The sequence below is a fragment of the Rosa chinensis genome, chromosome 4 (genome assembly GCF_002994745.2).
Source record: "Rosa chinensis cultivar Old Blush chromosome 4, RchiOBHm-V2, whole genome shotgun sequence".
NCBI lineage: Eukaryota > Viridiplantae > Streptophyta > Magnoliopsida > Rosales > Rosaceae > Rosa > Rosa chinensis.
The window spans coordinates 34,885,957-34,899,278 of record NC_037091.1 but is presented as its reverse complement, the minus strand read 5'-3'; the positions used below and the strand labels follow the sequence as shown (position 1 = coordinate 34,899,278).

Below are 13,322 nucleotides of genomic sequence, written 5' to 3'. Positions count from 1 at the left end.
AACATATTAACGTTGTTAGCTCAAGATATAAATATACCTATAATTTTCATTCATCTAAGCCTAAAAGGTAGTCATATTCAGACAACAGTGATTTGAGAAATCTATTGTCTGAATATAAATGGTTGAAATTTTGAAATTCTCCCTCCATGTTATGTTGACCATTTCCCTCTCAAAATGGTTAAACCCTAGCTGAGTCAAAACAAGGGTAACATTCAGATAACAGATGTAAGAAAATTGTGTTGTCTGAATATATTAAAGTCAATTTTTTTAATTTTTATCTTTTCTTTTCCCTTTGAAAGCCTACAGTCCTTGAGCCCGAGACTTCATTCATTCGGTCTAAAACTCTCAACTCTCTCAAGACTCGAGCAGTTCACCCCTTCTCTATCACTCTTCCGCTCTCTACCTGTTTCTTTCCCTCATCAGATCTATGAATCCAAAAGCCCCAATTACATTTTGTTTCTCTTTACTCTCTAGGTCACCCGTTCGTCCAACCCCAAAATCGTAGAAAACTAGAGCAGTTCCAGCCATTGGTAAATCCCCCAACAAAATTTCCACCGGCTGCAACAACAATACCCAGGTTCCTATATAAACTTCAAAGCCGCCGACAAAAAATTCGCAAACTTCCTCAGCACCTTGGGAAAAACCAAAAACCTGACTCCGTTTCAAATTTTGTATGGTATCCAAAAACGCGACTCCTCCCGTCGGCCTGTACTTGGATCCGAACGAAATGGCATTACCCGGACTCGGGCCTTTCGCCTCAGTCACTACGGCGGCGACCACCACGGTGTCGACGACGTCATCGGCGGAGGATCTGAGCAAAAAGATTCGGAAGCCCCACACTATTACCAAGTCCAGAGAGAGCTGGACTGAGCCCGAGCACGGTAAGTTCCTCGAAGCTCTTCAGCTGTAAGTTTTCAGTTCTATTACTTAGGGTTTGAATTTCAGTTCTGAATTGGAGTTTTCTGGTTTATTTTGCTCAATTGTGTTGAGTTGCGATATTTCGAATGAAGTAGGGTTTGAATTTCAGTTCTGAATTGGAATTTTCTGGTTTTTTTTTTGCTCAAATTGCGTTCAATTGCAATATTTCAAACGGAGAAAGACAGCATTTGCACCACATATGGAAATGAAGAGAATTTTAGTGTTTGATAATGTGATTATGAATGAAATTGCTGATAGTGTAATGGAATGAAGGTTTTACTGGCGAATTGAGTTGAAAAGGGGATAATTGTGTTATTATATGCAATGAGGTTGATGTAGTTTGAGTACATTTTTTGTGTTGTTGAATGTCCTAATTTGCTTGTTTCCGATCTGGTATATTTAGCTTTGGCTGTGATTGGAATAAGATTGAAGCTTTTATCGAGTCGAAGACAGTTATACAGGTTAGCAAATGGGTGCTATTGCTTATTGTTTGTTGATGAAGATTGGATTTGGGTTTTTTTTCGTTATGAGCTTATGAGCAATGTCTTGGTTGGAAATGCATTATTGTTTCATGCATTGGACCGATTCGAACAAGACTATGAACCTAAGCAGTTTGAGAAGAATATTTCATCTTCCACTGACAAAGGCGATGAAATGCTATTCTTATTGTATAGAAAATGTTTGTACAAGTTGAATGGTAGTAGAACTAACTCAATGATATACGGTATATGATTGTTTCAAGTACTGAGGGCCACTTCTAAAGGCATTTTGTACATAGTTAATAAAATGGCTAAAATACTGCACTGGCATAATATGTTGAGCAAAGAGCTTAGCCACAGTGTTTCAGATGATTTTACTGTAACTGGAAGATTTCCTGTGTTTCCTAATCATGTTTGTAATTAAAATCAGGTTGACAAAACTCTCCCAGAAACCTTGATATTTAGGTTTTGATGACAGTTAATAAGAGCATGTTTGTGTTGTTGGTCTGTGAATGAAACAATGCAATCATGCAATTGCTTTTCTGATATGTTTTTGATCAATTTCTTTTGCTTCTGTAGAAATTAGGGAAGGGTAGGAGACTTGGAAAGGTACCAAGAATATGCTAATTTAACTTTTGATTCTTCTTCATAGAATCTAGAATCTTATTACATTGTACATATTTTCAAACTCATTTATTTTAATGAGGGAGTTTACTTTCTGGTAATTTGTTTTAGTGATCAGAAAGTAATAGGTATTAGCTTTGTATGAATATAACTAGTTTCCAAGACATTTAGTAATAATGGCAGTGCTAAACCATATGGACTGAAAATAATGTTTTGTTATACCATGATCTTGAGTTGTGTAACATTGGGACAGAAAAATTTAAGAGAGGAAATATGTGAGCTTTCTACATGTTAATTAGACATCAATGCATGACTTATTTTTCTTCTTTCTTCGTTCTTGCAGAAGCTGCTTAATCTTGCGAAGTTATTCTAGACACTGTTGAATCTTCATTACCAGGCGGTTTACCTCAAAATGGAAGAGAGAGTGAAGGAGGGAAGTAAAAACATAGGGGAACATGATCTTCTTGGATGGATTTTGAAGCATTCAAATCTTTCAAAGGAGCAAATTCTTGACTTGATATTGAAGCTGCTCTTCTGAAACTTCATCAGTATCTATGGCTTTAGTCATATATTTCTTGCCTGGCTGTCCTAATGCAATTAAACACTTAGCGGTAAGAATATATTTCATTACTCAGAATATCTAATATATAGATAGATATAATAACTTCATTGATATGTTAGCCACCTGCATTTATTTTTTGGTGCACTGGTTGTGTGGGAATCCTGAGATGCTCTAATACTTCGCCTATATACGATATTGAGGGAGTAAAATGCAGAAATAGAACCGAAAACAAAAGAGAATCAGGAATAAATTCATATGAAATACAGTGGGCTAAGTAGTAGAAAATATTATGCTTTGGTGGAGAGTTTGTGTAGCATCAATGGGTCAGAACAATTGTACAACTTTTTGTGACCTTACAAGTCATACTTCATTAGTTAGAAAAATTGTCTGCTTGCTTGGTTTGAGTTTGAAGTTGAGAATGCATCAGGTTTCATTCAAATTTATCCCCATAGAAACTTTGTATTCTGGCCTGATTCTTAAATTAAATTAGTTACATTTCATAGGACTATTTGTATGCCAAATCTTATCTTTTGCTTGATTGCATCTGTTAGTAAAAACTGCTAAAGAAATTTAATTTTGTACTTTGGGTTGATATGTACCTGTACCCACCCAGAGATGTTTAACACAGAAGAATCAGGCTGCTATGTGTGGACAACTATTTAGTTGGACTCTATATATGATTATGTAGGTCTGTTATACTGTAACTTAATGAGTATATGATTATGTAGGTCTGTTATACTGTAACTTAATGAGCATAGCCATCGTTTTCTGTTTATTCCCAAGTTTTTGCATTATCTATGTGGATGTATCTCATATTTCTTTCCATTCAGTTACCCATCTTGAGATTCTGTGTGAGATATTCTTTTACTGATAATTTTTGGGGATATCATTTTATAGCTCAATAAGTGATGTGTTTTTGTCATTACATCTCATGCTTTATATATGGACATAGTATTGAATATTTCAAGTATAGTTTTTATTGATGCAGTTTGTGGCAAGATGAACTACGGACATAGTTGAAACATATCGAATTTGCAATCCACATTTTTAAGTATTCAGAAAAACTAAATTCAAAGAGATATTTGACCAGCCCATCAATTGGAGTACTCAATGAAGGCAACAATAATGTTGTTAACTCGGATTACTTTAAACTTTGTCAAACTTACTTATATAATGTATCCAATGTTTGTAATTGCTATTATATTAAGCTCGATATAAAATTCCGGCATTTAAAAGACCCGCAGGATCACGCGGGCTTCCTATTGCCTAGGTAAACGAAAACCATATCCTGTATGAGGGCTAGTTCTGCAGTCCTCAAATAAGCATATTTTAAATAATTATTTTTACATCATCACTAACAATTGGTTTCTTTGTCCTCTACCATACAGTAATATTGATGGCATTATTAGATCCGGTGAAGAAGACTCGGTCAGTGCTCAGCTTCATGAAGTATGCTATTCAGTTGGTTAAGTGTCGTGAAAATATGGTACTTTGTTCTACTTTCTTTGCGTTAGCCTTTTTCTCTATGCCTCCTCACAGAGTTTAGTTTCATGCTGCAGTTAAAGTAGAAATTTTGACAGTTATGGCTTGTTGCAGTCTTGGGCTTAGCTTGAATACTAGTAATTTTAGTATGAAGAATCCCCTTGTAAACTCATTACCAACTAGGGCTTTGGAGGCTTCCCTATGTTTGATTCTAAAAGCATCAGCATTGTTCAAAAGGAAAGGTATGGTGCTTGGACCCCAAATAGACTAAATAGTTTATTTGAATGGAAATTAATCTGTCTTTGTTTTCATGATTAGAAATCTTATTTGTTTTTCCTTTGAGCTAATAGAAGCGTTTTGTTTTATTTTGTTTTTGGGTTCTTTCATTTCATGCAAAGTTTCTGGTACCCTGAATTCTAATTATATTGATTGGAGATGCCTTATTTAATTTCAGATTATTCTGCTTTGTGTGTGAATTAATCACTAGCTTGATGCTTCTTTCTTCATATGTATTGAGTAGTTTCTGGTCCAAAATCAAGTATTTACAGTTCCACATATTAGAATATAAAACATAAATTACACAGAGCTTGGTATGGTATGAAATTTTGGGCACATCAGGTTATCAAAGTATGGTTATGATGTTAGTTTGCTTCTATGTATATGCAACTGCTCTCTTTGTCATAAGTTGACAAGTTTTGATCAGAGGCTGTGCATAATGAAACTGTATTGTCATGTCTTTTAAGCCCAAGGCCTTGATTATGGCTGAAATTCAAGGTTCACAAACCACATTGAGAGCTGATAGACAATATTGGGTCTTAGTGCTCAAAACATTTGATTCCTCGGATCTATCTTGTACTTATATATAGTTATCCTGCTGGAACATTCTTGAGATATGAAAACATTTAACTGGGGTCTTTATAGTTTTTGCATTTCTTTTATCTTCTAAGTGTATCTGCAATCCTTGATAGATGCTAACTTCATTGGCTTCAATAATTGCACAAGCATCATCTACTATAGCTGTGGAGGTATTTAACAGATTTAATTTATACTTTGTCATTCTTGAGTATTAATTTTTTGAAACCCCATTTTTTCTGTGCCTTTTATGTTGAAAATAGGATGATAAGCCGGATGAAAGCCTCCATCACAACATGTAATTATACTTTAAATTTGTTCTTCATTTGCTTATGTAAATATCTGGTTAGATTTCTCTGTCATGGAACAATAATTGCTGCAATGTTTGGTTTTCATTCAAAAATGCATCAAGCATGCCCATGTTTTGTTCTTTTGATGATATCATTAGGCCGATAATTGTTTGGGTTTTGCTTTATACTATGCAAACTCTGAAGGCAAGTGATTCGCATCTTGAAGGAGCAAGGAGCATGTAATATATTCTAGAGCCAAGCCACTGGAGGAGAACAAAAAACAAATGTCCAAGCTATAGATTACATTGTAAATTATTTTGCTAGTCAGCTTCAATAGTTAGGTCATGGAACAATTAATGACTATTGTAGATGTATTTTGGTGGCTGTAATGACATTGGAGTTTTCAGAATGAATGAGAACATCAAAGAAGGGCAAAAGCAAACTTATATGTGTCATTTGAAATACAAGGCAACAACAAATTGAAAAACAATATGTTGTTGGAACAGCTGAGAAACAATATAATAGAATTGCAAATAACTATCATCTGATATTGATTAAGACAACGGATAATTGTCGCTCAAATGTACATAGAACCACAAGTAACTATCATCCTATATTGGTTAAAACAACAAATAGTTGTCGCTCAAAGGTACATGGAACCACAAATAACTATCCTCCTATATCGGTTAAGGCAACAAAAAACTGTAATCTTAACTGAACAACGACTTCAAGTATCTGTTATTTTTAATAGACATAGACAACAGAATAGTTGTATTATTTATTGTTTGATACTCATTTAGACAACATAAAAAAGATTTATAAATGTAGCTACAACAACAAGTAACTGATGTTTCTTATCTTTTCAGACTACAGTTACATGTAATTGAAACATACTTAATACCACAATTATCTGTAGTTGATAACCATTACAGACAACAAATAAGTTCTCAACACTTAATATTCAATTCATTCATACCACAGAAATATCATGAATACTGTCTTTGAAATGGTCATTAAACAATAGAAGATAAAGATTGTTGATGTCTGTTTATATATAAGGTAACACATTTCTGTCGTCTGAAATCTTCATAACACACACCTATACATGTGAGGAATCAATCAGACAACAGAAGATCAAAAACATGTCTGTCGTCTGAGTGCAATCAGACGACAGAGTTTATCTGTTGTTTGATTGTACAAGAGACGGCAGCGCCTCAGACGACAGAAAATCATGCAATCAGACGACAGAGATGATCTGTCGTCTGATTAACTTTTTGGCATAGTGAACACATGAGCTCCATCCAGTTTTAAATAGAAAATCATTGTCTTACCATCTCACCAAACACACGAACCTGGATACTCGGACAAGTTATAAAATTCAACTTTTAATACAGAACTTTTTATTGTTTCAAGGACAGACATTGAACATATTACTCTAGTGAGTCCATCATCTACCGAGTCTTTGAACAAAAATACAAATTCACCAAATTCTCAAGGCACAAAGAGGCATTATTGTGACATAACTCGGAGAATCTAGGCACCTACTTATGTGGCTTTCCATGAAGACAGTGGTGGAGTTTCAGAGTTCATCCAAGTAATGATGCCAGTCTGATACCTGTCGCCCTTAACAGCATCTGCGGAAGCAAAAGATTCAAGCTCAGCCATTTCTTCTGGTGTCAGTTTCACAGACAGAGCCTTAATGTTCTGGTTAAAATTCTCAATCTTGGTGGTTCCGGGTATAGGGCACACATCATTTCCTTGGTGATGAACCCAGGCCAGTGCTAGTTGAGATGGGGTGCAACCCTTCCTTGCTGCAAGATCACTTACTCGCTCAAATATTGTTTTATTATGCTCTAGGTTTTCAGCTTGGAACCTGGGCATATTCTGCAACCAACGCAGTACATATTTGAGCATCAAGAAATATATATAGCGCTAGCTTTATCAAACCAAATGATATCCAAAGGCACTAATAAGCAGATTGAACATAACTCGTACATAATACGAAAAATAATTTGGGCATCTTCCACATCAACTGCCGTATTTTCTTAGCACTGAAAGATATTTGACAATTGAAATAAGCTTCTTATGATTACGATCATGGCATGGCACTCCTTTTGTTGAGTATGCATGACAGTGCACTTTGACTTGGTCAAATAATCAATTAGCGGGGGTGACCGCAAAACTATAGTTACGTTGTGCAGTGAGAGCTGCTGGGCTACCTGACTTATCAATAATATCTTTACTTTCTCAAAATGTCGGAGTTGAAATCGAAAGGGCAAAAAATGATTTGACCTATATGAAATTTGCAATACCTCCTCTCAGAAACCGCAGCTCAAAACATATTATGAATACATATGAAATTTAATCATGCAGTGATCCTCTAGAGAGTGATTGATACATTAAGGCTTGGATACTGGAATTTACAAAAGACTACTGAATAAGTCAACCAGGAGTCCAGGACGCACCAACACACATTATTAAAGGCCAACAATAAACTTAAGATTTAAGAACTTTCAAGGAGATAGAAGGACGAGACATGGGATCAGCTACATAAGTTTATTATCTAATGCACATGCACAACACAATTAATATTTGTGTAACCAACCTTTCGAAAATCATCATTGGGAAGATTTTCGATGAATTTTGCCCCCGATGAAAAGAATCCTCTTCCTAGAGGACTATATGCAACAATGCCAATGCCAAGTTCCCTGAGAAATTTGGGACAGTAATATCAATGAAATGCTAACTCTATAATAATCTAGGGTAGCTCCGTCAAGCCTTACCGACAAGTAGGAATTATTTCTTCTTCTACATCTCTTGACCACAAGGACCACTCCAGCTGCACAGCAGTTATTGGATGAACAGCATGGGCTCTTCTTATTGCTGAAGCTGATGCCTCAGACAATCCAATATACTTTATTTTACCCTCTTCAACTAGCTTCTTGAGCTCCCCCACCTTGTAAAAGACAAAATAATAGAATTTAAGAAAAGAGAGCTTGCTCAAAATAACTGACTTACGCATCACAGTAAAAAAAGATCATTAGTTAGTAGGGAAAGATGCATAAGCTACAAGATAATACAGAACATTATGTGATTAACAATACTGAAGAGGATGATAGAACTTTGTGCTTAGCAAATGGTAGTTCACAAAATCTTTTCCATTAATTTTGACTCAAGATTATAAATTTCTGGACTGTCCTTCAGTATCATCCCAAGTAAAGGATGCAATCACTCTAATCAACATGTACTTCTATTCATAGATGTCGTGTCATAATGTAAATTTCCCTTATACATGGGCATAACATAGGAGAAATCTGGAATACGCAGGTTGTAAGATACGCAGCCAACGACGTTAAGATGGAGGGGCTTTTATGGCAATTCCATGACAGGGTAAAAAAATGTTTTACCACTCTCCTCGTTGGCGATTAGCCACCACAATCCAGTTTAGATTCATCTACTCCCTCCTCCTGGTTGGCCTATTCATCTCCTCGTTAACAAACCTTTTCTCCATAACCACACTATCGTTCGTCCTTGTCCTCTTTGGGCTATCAACAACCACAAAGCAATTTCTGCAACCGCATGAAAACTGATTAAAGGTGTCCGCAAAGATTTAAATCTATTTGGCATCGATTTGTTGTTTTAAGTAGTAATCACAGGATTTAGTATTCCGTGGAGGCTGTCGGACCTAAATACAGGTTAATAGGCGCCGTAAACGGCGGCAACGAGCAACAGGCACGATCGAGGCAAGAGTTCGTGATGCGACCCGAGCAAAAGCGGAAGTTTTATGCAGTTCAGACGAGTAAGTAATTTACATCAAAGGACATTGTTTTTGTATCAAAAACTGCAACGGCTAAGCCTTCGACCGCAACCTTCACTCTTGAATCTTAATATCGTTTCTGCAAAGGCTAGAGTGAAAGCAAAGTTGCAATGATGGCCCTCTCAGCCGCTTTGGAGTTCCTTCAATCAGTCATCTCTCCATCTGTTCACCCAGCTCATCCCGTCCCCGTATCGGGTCCGCAGACTCCTCCTTCTTGGTCTCCTCCTCCACCCTTCTCAATCAAAATTAACGCAGATGCCTCTTGGCATGCCCCGTCTCTTTCTGCCGGAATCGCTGTGATTGTGAGAGATCATACGGGCTGTGTTGTGGATGGTTTTGCAGGTTCTTCTCTAGCTTTATCGCCCCTCGCTGCAGAGCTAATAGCCCTCTGCGAAGGCTTGACTCTTGCTACAAGGCTCCCTCCAGGCCCGGTGATCTTTGCTTCAGATTCACAGACCCTCGTCCAAGCGTTAAGATCAGGAACTCCTCCTTCAGATTGGAAAGTGAAAAACCTCTTTGCAAAAGCCCGGTACCTATCCCTAACCTGGCAAATCAGCTAGCTTTGGACCAGCAGGACGGCTAATCAAGCAGCAGATCACGTTGCTTCCTTAGCTATCAGAGGAATGTGTCCATCGGACTGGGTGCTTCACCCTCCTTCCTCTCTTCTTAGTGTTTTATTGTATGACGGTTTACCCTGCCCTCCTAGGCCCACTTAGTTTGGTTTCTGCAGGGGTCCTCTGTTTTCTGCTTTCTGGTGCTTTTCTGGTCTTATTGTAATCTCTTTGCCACAAAAAAAAAAAAAAAAGGCTAGAATGAAACAACGGAGCCTCCTGGTGTTGGTTTTGTGATACATGGTGAATAGTCTACAAACTCCCTCGTTTTATGGTATTACCATAACGGCTCAAAATTTTACAACTAACGGTCCGTTTGTGTGAAATTACACTATGCCCCCAGTTTGAAATAACGTGTGGATATTCCTTGCTCCACGTATACTGGTTTGACTGGCTGTAACTTCCAGCCTGCGCATTCCAGCCTCCTCCCATAACATAAGTACATATGGGGATGATAACACAAGCAACTAGACATATGAATAAGATAACAGAAGCAATCTAGATATATGCCCAAGATAGCGCCAACATAGCAAATGGAAGCTCAAAAACAGTGCACATTTGATTCAAAATTCAGTATTGAAAATTATCTGCAGTTTAGTCGTAATCCCAACTAAAAGAGTCAATCACATTGATCACCATTCTCCTACTGCCGCCATAAAAAGAGTGCGTCATGAGGAAGAAGGTATCAGTATCACAACCAAATAAACATATGAGAAAGGTAGAACAAGCACACAGATATAGGCCCTCCCCAAGAGAACACAACCACGTACCCCCAGACCTAGGGGTGGAAGCCTCTTCAAACTTGGTCAATTCAATACGAAGCAGCTGAGGCTAAAAAAACAGTATCTAGTAGTGGTCAAGCCCTCAGTTCCACTAGGAAAACCACAAACTAGAGGGTATTGAAGAACTAATACATCTGTGAATTAAAATGACTGCATGCAGCGAAATCAAATTGAAGAGGAAACAGAAGAAATCAAACCGTGACTTCAATGGGGACACGGGTGTCAATCCTATGCTGATAATAGAGATCAATAGAATCTACACCAAGTCGTTTCAAGCTTCCTTCACACGCAGCTCTCACATATGCCGGCTCGCCTCGAATCTCCATTTTGTTGTCCACAAACCAGGCACCGAATTTGGTGGCCAATTCAACCTTGTCTCTCACCCCTCCACTCAAAGCCTGCTCCATGAATTCAATGAATTGCAAACGATCTCATATAAATAGTGATCGATTACAAGAGTGAAGGACATACCTTGCCGAGGAGCATTTCGTTCGTATGGGGACCGTAGACGTCGGAGGTGTCGAGGAAGGTGACGCCGGAGTCGACGGCATGGTGGATGAGCTTGATCATGTCGGCTTCGGGCTTCGGGGGGCCATAGAAGGCTGACATGCCCATGCAGCCCAGTCCTTGAGCTGAGACCTCCAGGCCTTGTGACCCGAGCTTCATCCTCCTCACACCCGCCATGTCTATGTTTTAAATGTCTCACTGTGAATGAGTGAGCAGAAGGAGATAGTAGCAGAGTGAGTAAGGAAGGTGTTTGGGTGAGTTTATATATAAGTTTGTTTGGTGAATCGGAAACAGTTGGTGCTGGTGGTGGTGATGGTGTCAGCAGTTAGGTCGTGGGTGAAGAAGAAAAGTAGAATGGAACGAGGGGATGGCGTAAGAGCGTAGGTTAGAGTGACCAGCAGAGATGGACCACTGACCAAAAGGAAGCCAAACTCAGTGGTCTCGGCCGCCAGTGCCGCTTTTACATAAATGGGCGGTTGCTGCTTTAACTAGGCCTCAGAGACACTCTCAGACCCCTGAATCTTCAGCTCTAAAACGACATGTCAGTTTCAGACTCTCAGAGACAATAAATCAAACAAGTTCTGTGCATTGCGAATTGGCGTACCCGATCGGAACAAGGGACCAGATTATTTTAGAAGACGAAGCACAGGCCTATCCGGTCTAGGAGCAACTCCGATTAGCGAGCAAAACGCTCAGGGGTGGTGATTTAAGCAGAAATTGAAGGACGAATTATATGATTGATTTGAAACGACAGTGTTAGAATTGGATTTACCTGCTTCAAGTCTCTGAGAAATGGAGGCGGCAAGTTCCGCAGATCGAGTACAAAGCAGGTACAGCTGTACCATTTCTTCCTAATCGCTCTCGAAAAACCTAACACCGCCGACAGTTCTTCATCTTCTTCGCTTGGCGCTAAATGACTACGGAATTGGATTTTTTTTTATTAGCTTATTAATTTTATTATTATTATTCTCCTCAGAATTGGCTTTATTCCACTTCAGAGTTCGAATAAAAAAAATTATTAATCAGGATACAATTGTAAACTAATAAAAGAAAGATTACAATATCTTCCACAAAATATGGAGAAGTTCTCTCAAACATATAGCGAGAAACACTATATAATCATTGTTTTCAATTTTTTATTTTTTTTATTTTATAAATACAAAAGTCTATTAACATATGCTCAGAGGCTAGTATATAAAAATTTCAAAAAGTTTTGTGTGTAGAAGTAAATGGGAATTGGTCTACTCATTTGATTTGATAGTCCCTTTCTATAGGGAGAGAATTACAATGGAAATATTAATTACAATAATAACAGTAAATGCTGATTGAGTTGTAATCGCTAATTCCTTAATTCCCTCTTCGTCAGTTACTTTGACAAAGGCACATAATATGTTTTTCCTTTAACACTCCCCCTTGTGTCAAGTCAAAGACGAGATGGTGAATAAATTATTGCCTCACTAAAAACATTGCCAAATAAAAAACAAAAACCCTATAGGAAAAAAAAAAAAAAAACACTTTGGTTGAAGAAAAAGAGCACAACTTACCTATTACATTTGATGATGACATGTGTGTGTTAGACTTTCCCTTATGTTTACACCTCCCCCTGATCCTTACATTAGTCAAGGGAGCTTGGAAAGTCTTTGCATTCCTATGTTTGTCACATGTCTCTCAAATATGGCCTTAGGCAATGATTTGGTAAACAAATCTGCCACATTCTCCTCAAACCTTACTTGATTCACTTGAATCTTGAGGAGAGCCTGTTATTGCTGATTGTAGAAAAACTTTGGCGATATGTGTTTTCTATTAGCACCCTTGATATAACCTAGCTTCATCTGTTCGATGCAAGCTGCATTATCTTCATAAATGCAAGTAGGCTCTTCAATGGTAGAACTCAAACCATTAGTCCCTCGAATATGTGTAACGATAGCTCTTAACCATATACACTCACGCACTGCCTCATGTAGATCAATGATCTCTGAGTGGTTCGAGAAGGTAGCCACAAGGGTTTTCTTGGTTGATCTCCAAGATATCACCGTGTTGCCAATGGTAAATACATAACCAGTTTGGGAACGAGCTTTGTGTGGGTTAGAGAGGTACCCAACATCAGCAAAACCAACCAAAACATTATTTGAGGTTTCGGTGTAGTGGATGGCGCTTTTTCCATCAACATTTCTTTTACGGATTGCAGTTCCATCTAAGGTCCCTCTTATCTCTCTGTAGGGAATAAACAGTCCCAAGTCAATGGTTCCTTTTAGGTATCGAAAAATGTTCTTGATACCATTCCAGTGACGCTGCGATGACGCTGAGCTAAATCTAGCTAACAAGTTCACTGAGAATGCAATGTCTTGTCAAGCACTGGGCCTAATACAATAATGCACCTATTGCACTTAGATAGGGA

General features: G+C 38.0%; 1 protein-coding gene and 1 long non-coding RNA gene across 6 annotated transcripts; one reads left to right on the top strand and one right to left on the bottom strand.

Moving 5' to 3' along the window:
• Positions 1-320: 320 nt before the first annotated feature.
• LOC112198206 lies at positions 321-5,649 on the top strand. Of its 4 annotated transcripts, none has more exons than XR_005810292.1 (5): positions 321-881; positions 1,322-1,379; positions 2,365-2,632; positions 3,972-4,307; positions 5,434-5,649. It is a non-coding gene; the product is annotated as an uncharacterized LOC112198206 (long non-coding RNA). The 4 variants fall into 4 exon arrangements; XR_005810291.1 differs by having other exon boundaries at positions 5,412-5,649; XR_005810289.1 differs by having other exon boundaries at positions 3,972-5,649.
• A 918-nt stretch (positions 5,650-6,567) lies between these two features.
• LOC112198200 (probable aldo-keto reductase 2) lies at positions 6,568-11,841 on the bottom strand. 2 transcript variants are annotated; one of them, XM_040519051.1, is made up of 7 exons: positions 11,697-11,841; positions 11,529-11,584; positions 10,889-11,445; positions 10,615-10,815; positions 7,991-8,163; positions 7,813-7,915; positions 6,568-7,091 (listed from the first exon to the last, which is right to left on the bottom strand). In XM_040519051.1, the coding sequence occupies exons 3-7, from the start codon at positions 11,099-11,101 to the stop codon at positions 6,753-6,755; spliced, it is 1,029 nt and encodes a 342-aa protein (XP_040374985.1). In that variant the 5' UTR covers positions 11,102-11,445; positions 11,529-11,584; positions 11,697-11,841; the 3' UTR covers positions 6,568-6,752. The 2 variants fall into 2 exon arrangements, with proteins under 2 accessions (XP_040374985.1, XP_024195054.1); XM_024339286.2 differs by lacking the exon at positions 11,529-11,584 and having other exon boundaries at positions 10,889-11,122; positions 11,697-11,840.
• Between the last annotated feature and the right edge of the window lie 1,481 nt (positions 11,842-13,322).

Coding starts and splice junctions, on each gene's coding strand:
- LOC112198200 (XM_040519051.1), bottom strand. CDS start 11,101: ATGGCGGGTGTGAGGAGGATGAAGCTCGGGTCACAAGGCCTGGAGGTC. Junction 10,816..10,888: donor ACGAAATGCTCCTCGGCAAG/GTATGTCCTTCA, acceptor TTCATGGAGCAG/GCTTTGAGTGGAGGGGTGAG. Junction 7,916..7,990: donor GAAATAATTCCTACTTGTCG/GTAAGGCTTGAC, acceptor CAAATTTCTCAG/GGAACTTGGCATTGGCATTG.